Source organism: Lonchura striata, chromosome 2 (assembly GCF_046129695.1).
Source record: "Lonchura striata isolate bLonStr1 chromosome 2, bLonStr1.mat, whole genome shotgun sequence".
NCBI lineage: Eukaryota > Metazoa > Chordata > Aves > Passeriformes > Estrildidae > Lonchura > Lonchura striata.
Window position 1 is genome coordinate 15590105 of NC_134604.1, and position 19469 is coordinate 15609573.

A 19469-nucleotide genomic window follows, 5' to 3' on the forward strand; every position below is an offset into this window, starting at 1 on the left:
TGCATATTTATTATGCAAAAATCAGTTCTCACTGGAAACCAGACATTGCATGCTGGATGGAAATAAGATTTAGCAGATTATGAGAGTGGCTTTTTCCCTTTTTTGTCGCTGTCCAAGAATGCATCCCCCCAATCCTGACACTTCTTGTCTCATCTCTGACAGATGAGGATTCACACTCAAATATGAAGTCTCACTTCAAATATGTGTTTTTAAAATACAAGAAAGGGTGTTTTTAAATACAACATGCACTTCTAAATTAAATATTAGGTTTTCATACCCTGGCTACTATAAACTTTCCAGAGGAGCAATCTTTGTTATTCATTCATAGGAGCACAGCATAAATTTTACCACAGTAGGAAAACATTTAAATATGCAACACAGATATGAAGACAGCAAACAGATGTTTCTCATTGCTAGTCAGGGCAGAAAAAGGTAAAGCCACTTTATTAGAAGTATCTTGAAGCTAACAGAGCTGTAAAATAAACTTCTAAAGCTTAGGAAACTATGTAAATTTGAGTCTGCTCTCATTCCAAAGTGCACCATTTAATGCCATTATTGTGTATAAATTAAAACTATTTCCAAAATGTGAGCCTAAGGCAAATGCATAGGGAAGAGTCAAGAGTTGTTGAGCATAATGAAGAAACTACTTTTAGGAAGCAAATTAATCAGGCAAACTGTTGAAACACTATTGCTTTAAAGACCCTGAACATTATCAGAATTGGTTTGTAATTTCCTGTATCTTTCATTTTGGACACACTCCCTAAAGATTTGTGTCAAAATCATGAGATGTATAAACATGAATTTTTTAAGATTGTCCATTCATGATGAATATCTTCCTTTACTACACTTAACCAAAATCACTACTTTTACCAAGAATGCAACAGAAATAATTTCACTTATCATGCACTATAAACACCAGAGTTTCCTTTGGTTTTGTGTTGCTCTTGTTTTTTCTAGTTTGGTTGGCTGGTTTTGTTTTTTAATGAAATATCTTTCAAAAGTGTTTCAGTAAACTTTGAAAACAGAAGGTTCTTGATGTGACTATGAAGGTTTTCCTGAGTTGGTCAATTAACATTTGTTGCAGAAGTTTCTGATTCACTATTTCAGTTCATATCTGAAATACCTTGTTCCCTACCTTGACTGGAATACTCAATGGTGATCCTTTCCACTGTGTATCATTCATTGTGAGAGGTTCCAGATAACTGAAATGTGCTTAATTATCTTAACATGGTTCTTAGGCGAGTGTGGAGATAGCACCAATGAGCTTATTTGACATTCTAGTTAAAATCACCAAAATCAATAAATGCACATTTCATTCTTAGGGGTTTTAATCATGGGCTGAATGCCCTTCACAGCTACTGACTACAACAGGAACAAACAAAATCAAGGCATATTTCTTATCTCAGTGCTGTGTGCCTGCCAGTTTCTTTGTACTATTTCACATATTTCTCCACAAATGCCCCTTTCAAAAATTGAAATAAACTATTATTATTGAATAAAAAAATTGTTGCAGCCCTTGGGTGTTGCATCTTGGCGACTACCACTTAAATCAGAGATCTGCTGAAAATGCATGTCATGGACAAATTGCTAATGGTTACAAATAATGGTGCACTCTGCAATAAAATAAAAGATTACAGAAGCTGAAAGACCACACTGGTAAGTAAATTGTGAGAAAAAATACAGCATTGATTAACGTTTCCCCTTCTCATTCAAACTAGAATTTAATTTTGTTCTCCTCATATTGTGCAAGTGAGAGGAATGTATCTTAAAATATATGCATTGACTGACTCACTTATGGCTAATTCTGGTGTATGAGAGATGAAAGTAAATGCAACCAGGTTGACTTTTGCTGCCTTAAAAAAAATGACTGGGCATCCAGATTTTCCAGCAGAAAAAGAACATATCTGTTAAAAAATGTATAAGCATTAAAAAATCCATTAAAAAAAAATCAAGATTATTTCAAAAGCACTTTTCTCCTATGAATACTGTATAGTAATCAGGCATATGTGCAAAGAAACATCAGCTACAAGTAGTAGTGTAGCTGTAGAGATGACCACCAGATGAAAATCTGTGATTAATAACTATGTTGCACAAACACCTTGGCTCTAAACTCTTAATTCTGGCAGACCTGTACAAGTCTGAGAACTGAGATGCAGAATTTCTTTCTTGTGGTTTTATTTCCAATGGAAAATGCTTAATTTATATATTCACTGCTATAAATATGCATACTCATATCATTAAACACACTGAATATTGATTGCATAATGCTAAATTAATTAAAAAATATATTGTTTAAATGTATTATCATGCATCTTCAGCCTTTTTAAAAATTGTAATTTTTACTGTCTTCACATTACATTAAGTATAGACACTTACAGACCAAGAAGTTGATATTTCTCTTCAAATTTTTTACAAAAGTAGTATCAGCAATGCTAACAACAGTGCAGTGTTGGGTGGAACTCTCAATGCAGCTGTAGATGTCCAGTAAACAAATGCCAAAAAGTTCTTTTTTATTGTCATCTATGAAAATGTCATGTTCTTTCCTTCATGTGGGCTTAAGCTCTAGCAATGTCTGATGGAGGGTTTTGTCACTGTTTCATAACTGGCTTTTATTTGATCTGCTATTCCAATAGTCAGCCATTAAAAAGAGCTGTTCCTTTAGATTTATAAGTTATTAACATAAACAGTTTGGAAGATAGTGCAAAGGGGCTTTATTTTGTCATTATGAAAAGAGAGGCCTTCTTGACTTTCAAGTCACAAATGACAATCTTGTCTGTAGAGATTTGAGACTCAGGGGAAAAAAGGAAAGTTGACTTTTTATTAGGGTGAATGTTGGATGCTAGTGTGGGAATCAATTTAGGATGGATGAACAGGGAATTCCCCTGCCACTGCGGTGAGGATCCTGAACCTCTACAGTCACCAGCCACAAGGATTAATCTTGATAAACTGATAAACTGTCCTGGTAGTGTTTCTGAGACACAGCATGTCAGCCAGATGAGGCTCTTAACCACTTACACCAACTCCACAGTGCTTACAATACTTCATGCCTTTAATTCATGGTGATACAGTTGTGTTTATTCCTGGAAGAGACACTGAAATCCTTCCAGGTAGTTATCAATTCCCACAGCAATGAGTGATAAGAGGTTCCTCTTTCTACAGACTGTCTCCACTGAATTATAAACATGTCTGAGGAGCCACCTGTACTAGAAATAGACCTTAGTTAGAAAAAGGAATTAGATTAAACACTTCCAAACACTGGCAAGATTTTACCATCAGATTAGGAAACATCACCTCAGATGTATCTGCCAATGGCTCACATAAAGTAAGATGTATTATACAATAGAACCCTGATAGATTTGCACTTTTGGGGTCAGACTGAAACTCTCAGCTGTCAAAACTAGACAGACACAGAAAATGAGGCAAGTGTTTAATACAGTAGTAGGGTGTGTGCCTTCACAAGAGTGAAGACTCTTGTGCCTCAGATTCTACCAGCTGGTAGCAGGTCTGATGTCAGAGACCAGAGTCACCCACAAACTGCAGAATGGAGCAAGAAGACTCTGCAGGATGCATTGTCAGAAAGGAAATTTCTCCAGTGTAAACTTTCCACCACTTGGGATATGTCTGATACTGCCACTCCTTGTAAAGTTAAAAAAGTTAAACCCCCTCTAAAGGAATAGAATGTATGAATGCACAGTGAGTGAAACCATACATGGACTGTTATTTGGAAATAGGAACTACTGGTCTAAGTTCTGTTTTGCTTAATTATTCATTATTTACTTCTTTAATTATGCATGAAAAACCTCAAGTACTTCTGAGTTTTCTTTAGGCAATGCAGACACTATGGCATGCTAAGAAAGTTGTATATTGAAATGTCTCTTCCTTCCATTAGTCATAAGGGAAACATAAATCACAATTCAGCATATAATTCTCTGCTTCTTCACACAATGATATAAAATTGATTGAGCACAATTACTTTGTACTCAGCATATTTACTGCTGTATAAAACTTCCTCTCATAAAGAAAAGGCATCCAGACACTTTTCCGAACAATAGCATTGTTAAACATTTTTTGATGAGGCTTTTTGTGAAAACATGTTTTATCTTTCAGTTGTTTACAAATCACTTTAGCAGTGATTTGGGAAAGTGCTTTAACATGTACTAATGCTCCTTCTTGAGCACGAACCTTGCTTAAGTGCTTTTCTGAGCAGAATCCTGTTTATCTGTCCATTTATCTGAGTTTAAAGTGGGGATTTATTCTGGTATCACAAAACACTTTGAAACAAAGCCACTCAAGGATAGCATACAGATCATTTTCTTCATCTCTCCATCTGCAACATTTGTACTTCCTAACCCACTCTGCCCTATCCTTGTTTGCCACACTGGCTGGACAGACATGGCACACATGCTGTGACTGCTCAGGACCATAAATAGAGAAATTTTCTTGGCTAGCCAGTCAACAGGCAGACTGAGTGGTCAGTCAGCTGGTGTCTAATACAGAAAGCAACCCTCACATAGCTGAACTTTCCTTTTCAACTTGCAGACCTAACCAGGGGCTTGGTGACTGAAGGGTCATTCTTCACAATTCGGTTGGAGCTTTTTTGCTGTTACCAAACTCATGTTGGCGAATGGGTTCATATTTCTTTGTGGTGCCTGACAGACAACGTGACCACAGAAATTTTGTTTCCTAGTAAAGCCAAGGGTTAAAAACCAAACCTATGGATGTCAAACTTATGAGCCCTTGTATAAAATGAAAGGAAAAGGTAATCAATATTACCAAGCAAATTTTACAAGACTTACTCATATTAATGTTAGTAATTTTTTTTTAGTATTTGATTGGGCCTGGTAATGCTTTCGACATCAAATTACACAGAGGTTTGAGGGATGCAGTTTGCAAAGCCTTTTTTAAGTGTTACTTTCCTTCAGTCTGCTTCTTGTCACTGTTAAAGCTGAGTACTGCACTTAATCTTGTTGATACTTGTGACTGCATGAGGAAGCAGTTAAGATTTTAATATTAGTTGTGGTAGGGCTCTGTGCATGAAAATCAGCTTTAATCACTTTTGAATTAGTTCACTTCTCCTGTCAGCAAATATTCCTCCTCTTTGATGCTCTCAGACTGCTCTCTTCACTAATGTGGCAGAATAGGATTCTTCAGTTTCTGTGGATGCCCACAGAACTCTTCACTAAATTACTTTATTCAGCAATATTGTTCTCCAAAAAGAGAGAAAAGAAAACTGCCTGAAGAACAAGCTAATAATTTTGCATGTTTAATGACGAATCTGTTAATTTCATACAAACCAGTCAAAAGAAAAGGCCACTAGAGGGAAGTAAATCCAATATGCTCAAATAAAGTAAAAGAAAAACAAAAACCTACTCTAAATGATTGTGGCTAACAGAATGGTTTGGACTTACAACAGCAGAAGATTTTGGTGTGTATTATTAACAAAGATATGACAACTGAATAAAACAATTAATGTATTTATAAAGAGGTCATGTACTTCGTGCAATGTGCATACCAAAACCAAAATACAAATTTCAAATGCAAAAAAAATGGAGTTAAAATAATATTTTTGGACTTCTGGAAAAGCAGTCCTTGTAAAAATGAATATATTTTTGTTGTCATGTCACATGTTTAATTTTGGATCTTTGTTTTCTATGAATATGTGCACAAACCTGCAGCATCATGCAGTAGCTACTACCCATTTCATAAGAATTTATAAGGAAAGACTGCCAACAGTGAGTTTATAACAAAATCTCTGCAATATTCCAAAGCTTTAGTTCTACAGCTTACTTTTCTGAGGTTGGATACCCTAGCTTTTTCTATATCCCTTCATATTTATGACTAAAAGTAACTCAAGAAGATGTCCATTTTTCTTTCCATACTTTCTATTAACAAAAACTCTGAATTTTCTTCCACATTTCATATATCATTTGCATTTTTTCTTGTCCTTTTTACTATATAATCACCATGCTTATAGTTTTATACAACTACACAGTCTGTAAGCCTACAGAGATGGTTTTTTCTTTATAACTACATTTTATATACGACTCCATTTCATTTATTACAGCACTTTCTCACGCAAAGCTGTCTTTTTATATCCAGATAAACTGACAGATATTCTGAAAATCTGGTCTTAAATCCTCTGAAGCCTTTCCAATAGCATTTTTAGTAATGCAAGACTTATAAAACGGAATGCAAACAGTCTAGAGTTTACTGTCAGTGTGTCAAAAACTATCAAAGCATTGGTCTTTTGCCTGTTTTGAGTAAACCATAGAGAAAAATCTATATCCTTAAAACAGGGACAGACAACAGCAAAAGACATTTTTTTTAAAAAGTCTACCACTTAAATACACATCACAAGCTGTGTTCACACAGCTATTTTCCACTTTAAAAATGAATGTACTTCAGGTGACCTCCACATTGGTGAGCTTTGTGACTGCATTTAATACCATGGAGCAAAACACCCAAAAGGAAGTTTCCACATGGGAAGTTTCTGGCACCTCACTTTCTCCCGTTAGTGAGAATGGAAAAGGGAGATGCAGGTTTCCAACACGATACAGTGCCTCAGTGCTTCAGGCAAGTCTCAGTGCAAGGCCTATATATCATTAGGCATCTTACATCATTAGCTCTTCTGTTACCATCATGGACAGTGAGCAAGTGGGTTTTGTGCCTTTTCAAATCAATTTTCATGAATATTATTAGTATTATCATCACTGTCATTATTATCATCATCATCACAGCAAGCTGTTCATTTTTTGTATGCCCAAAGGCAAGCGAATCATTACTCATTGACAAAACTACTCGTCCCAGATACACAGGTAAGCAGATTTTTGCTAGGCTGATCAGTGAAAGAACCCAGGGCCTTCCCTACAAGTGGAACATAACAGGATGCTCCTGAACATTAGCACTTTTACTTTGCAGAAACATATCATCAAATGTGTTCTACTGCAAACAGCAGTTCTGCCAGCTCAGTTCCTGTTCTACATTAAACACTTCAGCTGCAGTTGCAATGTCACTGCACAGCAGGTGAAAAACATTTCTGGAACAAATGTCAGCAAGGGATAATTCTGAAATAACCTTCTTGTCCACAGTTACATAAGCCAGAAGAGAGTAGTGCTATATGGATTGCATTGTTGCTAATCTATGATGCTGTTTCCTGGCACAGGATTTCTAAAGAAGAAAAAGTTGCAGAAATAAACAAAAAATAGAGAGCTCTTTTAGTTCCCCATGTTCCTCACAAAGATTCACCTTGGACATGAATTCAAACTGAAATGGGGGCAAGAAAAAGCTCAAAACAATAATGCAAAATCTACAATTAAAGGAATAAAAAAGAATATATTAGGATAGCTCGCCTGAGGAAATGGTTCGTACAGATGCAGAAGAATATTACAGCGAGGCAAGTTGTATTAGCGCTATGAAACACCGATACCAAAGAAAGTGAGTTCATTTTCCCTCTGCCTCCCAATTGTGGAATTGTAATGGATAACCTGTGGTGTTTTACTCTTGCAAAACTGCAGTTGCAAAAGCACCAGACAGACTCTAGCCCTGATGAGCTACTGACACAGGTGGTCTCTAATGGCTAAAACCTGCACTTAATTTTAAACAGAAAGGTATGGGTTTGGGCCCTGTGTAACGGTGTCAAGGGCCACCTGCCAAAAGCATTTAATGATGATGCATTCCCTCATCAGCAAAAGCTGAAAGCCCTCATGGAAGGCACTTAAAACTTTCAGCTGTCTGCAAAACCCCCAACCACTGACCCAGGCTTCCAAGAAACACGGGATCCCCGCGGCGAGTGCCGGGTGGCAGGGGCACGGCGATAGACTGGCACTTACCGTCTTGGTCCGTGGTGACCGTGATGGCTGTGAACTGCTTGGGGGAGAAGCTGAGCTCCGAGACGCCGTTGGTGGCCTCGATCTCGAAGGTGTAGTTGACGTGCGACACGAAGTCGAGCACGGTCACGGAGGAGTTGGTGAGCCCCGTGTGCCGGGGGATGAAGCGGATGCCGCCGCCGCAGATCTCGCACTGGCTGGCGTCCGAGCCGCACTTCTTACACACCACGCTGTAGGTGAGGTCCTTCCTCCCGCCCGTGTCGCTTGGGGGGCTCCACTCCAGCATCAGAGCTGTCTCGTTGATGTTAAAAACCACATTCCTCGGAGCAGAAGGTGGCCCTGCAGAGATGGAGGGAAAAGCCTGGTAAGCTTTGGGAAAAAAAAAAAGCCTTGAGGTAATTGTTTGCAAATAAGAGCTACATTTCAATGACAGATTCAAAAAGTTGTCTAAATACAATCCTTGAAAAAAAAGAACAAAAAATCGGTGACATCATAAAAAGATGAATAATCAAAATAACTTAGAATTAATTCAGAAAGAATTTTAAGGCAACACAAAAAAGATTTGGGAACGTCAAACCTAGATAAGATAACACAAATTTTGAATAAATGGCTCTTGATGCTGTGGGATACTGAGGCAGAGATCTAACCACAAAATTTATATCCTTATTTTATGTCTAGTAATGCAGGCTTTTCTGAAACTTAAAATCTTTAATGATTTGTAAGAGACAAATTGAATAATAAACAAATAACAGCTTTGGAATAAAGACAAGAGGTAAAATTGTTTGTATTAGTTTTGCACTGCCAGATATTTCTTTCTATCCTTCACTGCTTATCCCCAGGGATTTCTTTGCTGCTGTTCATTAACAGAGTTAGGTGGCAACAGGCCAAGACTATTAGGCATAAGAAACAGTTTACAAGTTTTCTTTCTTTCCCACCTGGCACCTCATCAGCATCAGGATAACTAACAGTGAACACATCAACTTTTCAACTTAAAGGTCTAAAAAGATGATCAAAAAGCAGCAGAAAAAGTACTTTAAGGCTATGAGGAGGAATGCAAAGACAACAAGCAGGTGTTAGAGCTGTCAGTGCACAGCCAGAGAACCACAAGCGACCCACTTCCAATTTCCCACTCATCACACAACAGTCATAGACTGTCCAACAAGTTTTCAGCTGCTTGCTGACTTACTGTGTAGGATCACATGGAAATAATCTGAGGATATATATATATATATATATATATATATAAATAGAGTGATCTAGTGATTTCCCCCTGTACTGAGCACTGGTGAGGCACCTTGAGTCCTATGTCCAGTTCTGGACCACGCACTTAAAGAAAGTCATTGAGAGGCTGGAGAATGTCCAAAGAAGGGCAGTGGAGCTGGAGAAGAGTCTGGAGCCAAGACTGATGACGAGCAGCTGAGGAAGCTGGGGGTGTTCAGCCTGGAGAAAAGGAGGCTCAGGGAAGACCTTATTGCTCTCCAATGACAGGAGGGCACAGCCAGGTTGGGGCTGGTCTCTTCTCTTGGGCAACAAGTGACAGAAAAAAGGAAATGGCCTCAAACTGTGCCAGGAGGAGGTTCAGGCTGGACATCAAGAAGAATTTATTCACAGAAAGGGTGGCTAAGCATTAGAATTTACTGCTCTCAGCGGCAGTGAAACCAAATTCCCTGGAGGTGTTCAAGAAACCACGATATGTGGCACTTAGTGCTGTGGTCTGGTTTACAAGGTGGTCATTGGTCTAAGGTTGGACTTGGTGATCTTGGAGGTTTTCCATCCTTAATAATCCTATAATTCTATGATTCCATATCAGAGTCCACAGTCTAACAGAAGAACTTTACCACCTAATTATTGTTTAGCTAGGAATTAATGAAGGGGTGAAAGGAAAGGATTGTTAAAGGATATCTGAATCATCTCAATTTCTTATTGTATTACTCTTCTTCCACTTAACATGTTGCAAGCAAGCTCTTACAGATGTATGATTTTCAAAACCAATTTGGAAATAATCCCAAAATAAAAATTATTATGAGAAACATGGACTTGGAAAAACGTGAAGCCTTATACTCCCAGCGTTGATATATGTGAGATGACTATGGTAAACCCAACTGCTAACCTCTGGGGTTTTTGGGCTAGATGAGTTGAATAAGCATTATATTCCCAGCTCTCAATAAAATCACAGTGCTTCACCAATGGTTAGTAGAACTTGGAAAACTTTCAGCTTGCTTTGCAGCTTTTGGTGATTTATAAAACTGCCAATAGGACTTAGGCATAAAGTTTTGATTGAGACACTGGCGAAATTTTGAGTGAGCTTTTCTTTAGTTCAAAGTTTTCACAAGCAGACTGAAAGGCTACAAGAAAATGACACCAGTTTGCAAATCACACCAGCTAATTTTTACATAAAGTGTAACATTCATAATTTTTAAGTGATGCCTTTTATTTATTTATGTGGCATAAGCATGAGTATAAAACCTGGAATGATTGTAAATAAAAAAGCTGGTATTGTGTGAGAATGCTAATGTGAATAATAAACATAAAGCTTTTCTGTGGACTGTAATTCAGCCACTTTTTCATTTCTGGTATTTACTTCTAACTTTTTATAAGAAAGTAATTAACTTTGCCCTGAAATAAATGATGAGTTACCTGCTGGTTTTCAAGCTTTTGATATTTAAAATAGATGGAAATGTTACACCGCTTTGCATTTTTTTTTAATGAATAAGAAAGTTTAAAATCTTTAGAATGGATGAGCATTTATTAATACATTTATCTGTCCAGAGTTTAAGGTTAATAGATCACCTACCTTCCTGCAAAATAACTATGAGGATAACAATTCTAGCTACTCTAGCAAACAGTCCTGAGATTGGAATAAGCTAAAACCAGCACACATAACTTCAGCTTCAGTTCTTATTCTTTATATTCAGAAGACAGGAATAATTATGTTTCCTCTAAAACCATGCTGTGAGAATTAAATAATGACTGGATCTTAACAAATTCCCACTGTTAAAACCATGGAGGAGTTTTAGGAATATGGAGGATGAGCTGTAATCGCACTTCCATATGTGCATAACTTTAAGTAGATGAGTAATCCCCTTGAAATAATTGGTAATATTAATGCACGTAAAACTAAGCAGCTGTGTAATTGCTTGAAGGATTGGAGTCAGTGTTCTAAAACTGGCTTGAATTTAGTCTTGCATAAACTATAGATAGTATGACAACAGGTCATCTCAGCTCAAGTATTTTTGATATCATTTCATCAATTTTGTCAGGCCCAAACAGGAATGAATATGAACCTGGGCAATAGGAGGGTTTTGTCTGGCTTTGTGGATTTTGATTTTCTATCAGATTTTCCTTGTACTATATGGAATGGCATCTACAAAAGAACCAATACAGTACATAAAATACTCTTTTAAAACGACATTTTTTTCTTTTGTACTAGAGTGAAAGTTCTTATAGTCATGGTTTGTGTCTAATTTCTCAGTTGTAAGAAAAAACACACAGTCTTGTGCCTTCACATTTCAGTGAAAAGGAAAACTATCAATTATGTTAGAGGTGTATTATAGTATACGACTGTCCTCTTGCAAATGCAGGAAAAACCCACAAATTCACTTCATACCCAAGGCTCCTCATGCCAATTTGCATGAGGATTAAATAGCTTTTTAATTGCTGTTAAATTATGCCAGTTAAATTGTGATTTCATGCAAATATTAAGCTGTAATGACACGCAGTGAATCATTTACTAAGATTTAGAACTTGGAACAAAGAAAGACAATTAATTGTAATCCTCAGATTCAGCTAAATTATGTGTCACTGGGCTTTTATGAATGTGGCCTGATTGCTTTGTTATCATTTATAAATTATACAAAGATTATTTGGCACATTGGAAAAAGCTGGCAGCAATACCCTTCTGCAGACATCTGTATGCAAAGCTCTTGGGGTTTTCCTTATATTGATTTTTAAGAAAAACTAGTATATTGGTGAAAATAAGGGATCCTTTCCTCACAGCAAAATTCATGACTTTGAGTTTTATGCGAAATAATAAAATGAAGTTCAGATGGATAAGCATTACAAAAACATGCAGCTCTTCTGCTGAGATGGAACTCAGCCAGAGCATGAGTAATGTCTTTTGCTTCATTTACAAATCACAATGAGGAAGTATTTTGACACTTTCTGTGGAGGAGACTGGCGTGGATGTCTTATGGTGAAGCAGGTCTACTCTGAGCTGAGTTTGTGCCTCATACAGTGCTTGCACCTCATCTCCTTTTAATGTGTTCTCTTTCTCTCTGAAGGCAAAGTGCATTTTCCTGTGTATGGAAGGAAGAGGAGCAAACCCAGCACTGCAGAAGTCTGGTGAGGGCAATGCAGTATTTTACACACTTGAGAGTGAAGACTGTCTGGAAAACAAATTGTTACTTTTTAAGTAAGAACCGCCAATTATACACTATTGGAATCTTAGAATTTTACGTCATTTGCCTACTGAAGTTACAGCAGAAGGGCAAAGATTAACCATCACCTTAGGATACTCAGAATCAGCATCTGAATGTGCCCCTTAAGTTCATAACTGCATTTCGATACATAGCATAGATAAATAATGTCACTTGATGTAGAATGACATTTTTCCCTTTTCACTTACTCTTCTTACTGTGAGGCAGGCAGGAAGAATGGAAGCCAGTGATTGCAAACCAATATCCCAAATCTGAGCATAATGTTAAATTGCTAAAAAGTATATACACAATAGAAGAAGTAAAGACTTCAAGTCTGTTGCTTGGTTTTGCTGCTGAAATTCAGTGTTGACTTAAAAATAGAGGATACACTTTGTGGCAGAGGTTATTGAACAGAGCATATGTTTGTCAGGTTCAAATTGTTTAAGTGTAACATTAAAAGAGAGGAATTCAGACAACTCAGACAACCAATATAAGCGTGCCTGACCTTGAAAAGATGGATCAATTCATCCAATTACTATATAGTAGGAAATGTTAGACTTTATGTACAGAGTAATCAGACAGGGGATTAGATATGATGCTATTTGTTGCTCACTGCATGCAGAGATTTCTGATATAGTACTTTCATATGGCAAAGAATAAAATAAGAATGAAGAGTAGCAGTGAGAGATTGATAAGAAGTGTAAGTCAAATGAAAAGAGCCTAGGAGAAGGAGATTAACAATATATTCTAACGTCATTTTCATTCCTCTTATTGAAATTAGATTTCTATTATGGTATTCTGCAAAGTGAATACTCTCCTCTTTGAAATGCAGCTACATAAAGTAAAAATGGGAGCTGTACAATTTTGTAAAAGCACACAGTACTTTCACATAATTAATAAAGTGGATTTGAAGCTCATCTAAAAGAAATGGATGCTTGTGTAAAATCAAGGTGGTTTTTTTTTTTTCCATAATGCTACATATGCAAGTTTCTCAGTACTGAGGGAAGGGCTCTGGAGTGAGGAATACTGCCTAACCCCATACTGCCTAGCCCTGTACAGGAATGAAAAGATAAAAAAATATCTTTCTTAAGCATATTACCTTGCAGGACATGGGGGAGCAAATAAAATGGGTATCAATGAAGTCAGTCAAAATATTTGAACATGAAGACATTTGTAAGGGGAATCTACTCTTCATTCTGTGTTTCAATAAAGAATATCAAAGGACCCAAGAAAAATTTATTTCTTATGTCATGTCTGATATGTCAAGATAGAAATCTGAAAATGAATATGGAAAATGCAGATCTTTCCCAAAGATGGTTATGTAAAAATGGCATTTCATTTCTGCACGCCATTTTCTGTCTATTTAGTCAAAGTTCTTCATTTTCTTAAAACTTTTCAACTCCTTCTATTATAGTAAAACATTACAGTTTGGAAGGAAAAATCTAAATTCCACTCATATCTTTATCTTTGTTTATTAATTTCAAATTAGCCACATCTGCACATATCCACCAAAAGCAGTGAGGTTGTATTAATGACAGAAACATAATTTTAATAACTGGGAGACTAACTTGAAAGTGGTGGGGCTAAAGATATCACTTAGGGAATAACTTGGCCTGAAGACTCTCCGTTACTGCTGATGTGCAAGGTAAGAACACAGTCTGTCTGTCAAGCTTCAGTGTCATTAGCAGAGCTGACAATTAGTGAAATAATCATCATTGTAGGTGTAAGATGAATACATCTGCTGTGCCAATCACTGAAGTACGGATACCTTGCAGCCTAGGCTGAATGGGAGACAGTGCATGGTGGCACTGAACCAAGAAATCAGAATGTGCTTCACTGTGTCCTTTATTTCTTCCTTCTCCCAAACTGAGGTGAGATGAGGCACTGACATCCTGTTGTGGTTGATTTTTGCCCTGCCTCATCTCATTCACTTTGGCTGACAACCTCAGCAGGAATGTGGAGGTCTGGCACCTAGTTTTTCCTGACAATTTTCACCCAAAGGAGATCTCTGCACTCACATTTGTCAAGCAATCAACAGGGGTTGAAGTAACTGCACTCTGATGCCACAGGGCTCTCATGCTCCTCCCTACCTTATTAACATATCAGGGAATCAGGGCTTAAAATTGTGCCCTGAAAGATAATTATGGAATCATAATGCCATGTTTGAGTAATTTTTCAAATAACTCTCTTTCGGCGATGAAAAAATCAATGACTTATAAACAATATGGAGCCACATCTGCATAATATATGAGTGAAACCCTCTTCTCAAGCATGAAAGTATCAAGAACACCTGGGATGTTTTGACTCTGGGAGTAAGATTTTAATGACTTGTGCCTGTGGTGTTGATTTGAGTGGAATTATTTGTAATCACCATTTTCCTGTGGGAAACCTGAAAGGATGCTGTTTATTCCCTCACATACTTTGTGCAAAAAGCCAGACCTATGTGTTCTGCTCCAGAGTGAGCTGGGACTGGGACATTCTCTCTGAACCCTGAGCCTCTGAGGTATTCAGAGGCTGGGACTTACCTTCCCCCTGAAAACCCTCTGGTTAGACTACACAGTTTTTTGCCTTGGGCCTGAGAAATGCCATTTTTAGTGGCCATCGCCCTCATGAAGTGGATGGACAATGTCTTGGTTTTGGTAATGACCTCAGTGCCTATGAATTTGTAAATCAGCTTTAAATTATCAGGTCTATTCCAAATTTGCCCAGTCCAGTGTCATTGGAAAAAGCAGCATGAGCAGAGGAAGTAGCTCAATTCAGTTAGCTCAGTTATTTTTTTGTGATGCTGCATAAAATATCCCAAAACACGGCTATGTACTGATGGTTGTTGCAACAGTACTTTGTCTTTAGGGCTTTATCTCTTAAAATTTTTGTATACTTAATCTGTCAATAAGAATTTAACATGCTGTTTTTCTAGAATTCTTTTAACTGTGGCACAAAAAGCACCAAATCCTCCACCAAAAGAATTAATAAAGTGTTATACCTAAAAATGGGTGTCTTAGAGGGTTCTGCAAAGTCTTTAATCACCTTTATTAAAGAAGTGATTTTAACAGCCTATTAAAAGATAGTATTTTACACACAGCTTTTCAAATACTGCTGTTTGTTCCAGTTTTGAGATTAAACAGATATAATTGCTTCACAATCAATAAATTAATCCCAGTGGGTAATGAACCATGAATGCAAATCGATACAAAATATTTTATTAAGTGGTAAGAAAACTTATGCTATGTATTACTTACATCCATTGATCAAAGTCATAAAAATATTTTCTAAGAATTTCTGCCCCCAGAATGATGGACATCAGGTTTATCTTAAGGGCAAATTTAGGTTAGTCAAAAATCACAAAATTATGTATTCTAAAATTCATCTCAAAAAATCGAATGAATTTTCATTATCACAGTTGCATAAGAGGGAATAACTCTCTGTTAAAAGAAGGTGATGATGCAAGAGGTTTAAATGATATCTCATTCTGATTTGATATTTTTTTTTCTTTCTAAAAATTATTTTCTTGTCTTTTTTAGAGAATTAAGTTTTTATTTGATTGTGTAAGGATATTTGTCTGATACTTTCCTTTAAATCTTAAGGGACATAAGAGCATGTTATATCAGCTTTTTTCCTTTACATGACTGCAGCTTTTTGAAAATTTTTGCACCAGCAAATTTTCAAGTATATAAAACTGGTAGTGAAAACACCACATTGTTATCTATCTGATAATGATTACACTTCCTCCTCCTGTCACATCTCAGAATTACAAGTTCAAAAGTCATCAAACTAAGAAACTTGGGTATGTTTATGGTTATCCAGACACTAAGCAGAAGCGTGCTGTTTGACTTTTGATTTAAAAAATCTCTTGATTAACAGGAATTGAATTCTTCACAAACTCTTAAATTTTTGGGTTTTTTTAATACAAAACCAAATAAAGAAGGCAACAGAATTGCCAACACTGGTAATGATCAGACTTACGGGTACATGCCATAGTTGGTGGGTCCTTCTCAGCTCTGAAATAACCTTTCTCACACTGACAGACAGAAGTTGCTTCTATGTGAGTCAAACTGTGTGGAGGGCACTTGGAGCACTTCACATTTCCAGCAAATGCTTTATAGAATCCAGGCCTGCAAGCTGCAAAGAAAGAAGATAAGTTTCATTAATAGAAGAAAATTTTGGTCATAAATAAAATTTGTTCCAAGCAGAAATAATGCTGCTTCTTTCCTTTCTGATATAGATGCTTTGATGATACAATTTTTGACATTTTTCATTTTGGTATATGGACTTAAAAAAACCCAAAGAATCTGTTATTGGTATATAATGTGGAATTGTTAAGAAAGATAATGACCCAATTTTAGTCAGTCCTAAGCTGCTGCTTGAAATTGTCTCTGAACAACTTCACTACTATCACTAAACATTATCTATGGTTTATATGGTGAGTACAACTTCTGTATCTGCCAGAGCTGTTTATATGGCTTCCTTACTGAAGTAATGGACAACTTGCAATACCTAAAATATTTACCCCCACTGTCGAAGACCACCCTAGGTTGTGGGGTGGTTCCGTGTGGTGGAAAAGTCTCTCCTCCAACCTGTGCCTCTAAAGAAAGGCTCAGCAGTCTCTGTTGTTCAGTCTCAAGGCAGTTTATTGCAAGTTATCTAAAAGATTTTCTTCTCGAGCTGCTGTGGTTTGCTCACAGCTCAGGCAGAGGCACACACACACCCTGACATCCTCTCTGACTCCCCACTGCTTCTTCTCTCCCACCACCCAGGGCTGCTGCTCTCTTTTATATGGTACATTACGTGTTACATGGTTACAGTTTTTCCCCAATACCTACTACCTATATTAAATGGTGCTTTTCTACTCTAAACCAATCTGTGAGTGCCAACATCACCAAGAACATGGAGGTAAGGAAGAAGAGAGAGGAGGAACAGGACCGGCCTACATTCCTCCATCTTAAAACCTCTGACCCCCATGTACAAAACCAAAACCCCCCTGTACAGGACTCAAAAATTCTTCCCTTTACTTTGTGACTACTTCTACTCTAATATCTAAACTTTTGTGACTTCTTGTTCTTCCTGCAAGGTAGGTAAATCACTCCATGGCTCAAATCCAAAATCACAGCTGTTTCCAGCTGTGCCAGGGTCTCAAATGCTTCTGACCTGAACCTGGAACCTCCAAAAATGTCTGAAGGACATTTTGAGTTCCCACATCCCACAACTCCTTGATGAGACAAGGATGACATCCCTAAATATTTATGGCTTGTCTGATTTGCCTACAGTGCCCCCAGTCCTCTGAAAGCAGGGCCACATCAGCTGGTCCCTGCTGGCACCAGAGGCTGGAGGATGAGGAAGGGATGAAGGAAGAGATGAAGAAAGGAGATGCTGACACCATCCAGCACAAACCTGCACAAGCCTGAGGCTCTCCTGATTGGCTTGGGAAACAACCTGGAGAGCAGGCAGCCTTGGACAGGGAATTTTGGGATACTCAGAGCTTCCCCAGTTACTGGGAGCTGGTGTCCCTGCTGTTCTTAACCACAGCACAAGCTCACAAGCCTTTTTTTTCCTGGCATTTAAAGCAGAAACAAGTCATTAAAATAAATCTTATCCCAGATCTCTTGGGCATGGATACTGAGATATTATTTTAAAATCATCCTCAGACTTCATCACACACATTTAAACAGAGATTTCTTTCTTATCCTGCTAGCTACCAGAGTTGCACATGCTAAGCATGTGTTGCAGTTTCTGTCTTCTGGCTTCCCCATGTGAAAACATTAAAGATTAAAGAGCAACTCAGACATGTGCAGATTTTACAGGCTCCTTTTCCTCTTGAATCCTCCAGTAGTACAATGGAAACCAGCACTATAAATATAATTTTGAGGTCCCATGTGGCTTTTTCTCACTTGGATATATTCAAGACTATTTTCTTTATACTGCTAGAGGAAATAGAGAGTACTGCCTTTTCTTGTAATAAGATACAAAAAAAAATTAAAATTAGGTATTTTTACAAAGTATCTCAAAGTATGCATTTAATGGATTCAGTGTCAGTTCATATTAATTGAGTTATAAAAAAAGTATCAACTCATAGGTAACATATACAGGATCAGTTTTTCTTCTGATTCTGAAGGTATTTCTTGATATAAAAGCAGTTTCAGTAGCAGCTGAATGAAAAGGAGTTAAGATGACACTGAAAAAGATAACACTTGATTGCCTCTCAGAACCCAAGAGCCAATTTTTCAAATGCAATTTCAAGAGCTTAATTTTGACCCAGCAATTTCAGCAGTTCTCCTCCTAGTGTGCTGTTCTGACTTTGCTGAATAGACATTAGGGAGGTATCCTGCCCTGCTGTCACTGACTGGGGAAAAAAAAGGATTTCTGGTGTTAGAGATAAAAGGGGTGGGAACAGCAGGGATTTTCCCCTTGGAAGTAGGCTGCTAGTCTGATGCAATTGTGATTATAGTGAGTGGCAATTTTCCACTGATTGGAAAGGCAGCAGGTTTGGTGCAGGGAAGAAGGCAGCACTGCAGACACAGGCTGTAGGCACTGACTCCTCTCAGCTTTGCTGGAAGGAAGAGAGAAGGTAAGGCAAAACTGGGAGAAGGGTGCTTGCCTGCTCCCTCAATCCTGCCCTGATAAATATTAAATTTTGTCTTTATTTCATATGTGACATTTTTGACTAAAGGGCTGACAATTCCAGATTACAGTTTCATTCAAAGCAAAATGAGCGCTCTTTAAAATCCTTATTACTTCTGAAATTCACTTCTGTCAGTTCTGAAATCATTCCTTCTTCCTTTCTGTCTGCCAAACAACAAATTACTTTGGATCAAAAGAAACGCAGATTTCTCTTTCAAGAGCAATATTTTATATAAAATTCAAGAACTTCACTATTTCAAAATAAAACTCAGGGAGAAGATTTATTTCTAATTAAAACAAAAAGCAAATGTTTTATTCTGAAATGGTAGTCTCTGTTGTATTTAAAGCAATTATGTTTTTGACGTGATAAGTCTTTTAAAAGGAAGCACATACATACTCATGGAAAAAGTGGAGGGAAAAAATAAATGGATTAAAGTAGATAATTTTACTATTTCTGAAGTTAACTCAAGTACATCTATCCCTTAAATTAAGGATGTATCAAATTCTGTGGCAGAGAACTACAGGGTTACCAGGAAAGCTTTCAATTGAGCGGTTTACAAAGATATTAACAACCCACTCCTCAACCAAATGCATAATCTCAAAATCATGATTA

The 19469-nt window shown here is 37.3% G+C and overlaps 1 protein-coding gene across 4 annotated transcripts in view; it reads right to left on the reverse strand.

The window, feature by feature from the left end:
- EPHA6 (EPH receptor A6) overlaps nucleotides 1–19469 on the reverse strand; it is a 382744-nt gene that overhangs the window by 186355 nt on the left and 176920 nt on the right. For all 4 annotated transcript variants that reach the window (XM_021550127.2, XM_021550126.2, XM_021550124.2 and 1 more), the window contains exons 4-5: nucleotides 16205–16360; nucleotides 7830–8165 (exon numbers count right to left, since the gene is read on the reverse strand). In XM_021550127.2, coding sequence (XP_021405802.1) covers nucleotides 7830–8165; nucleotides 16205–16360 — 492 coding nt within the window. The remainder of the gene's footprint in view (nucleotides 1–7829; nucleotides 8166–16204; nucleotides 16361–19469) is intronic.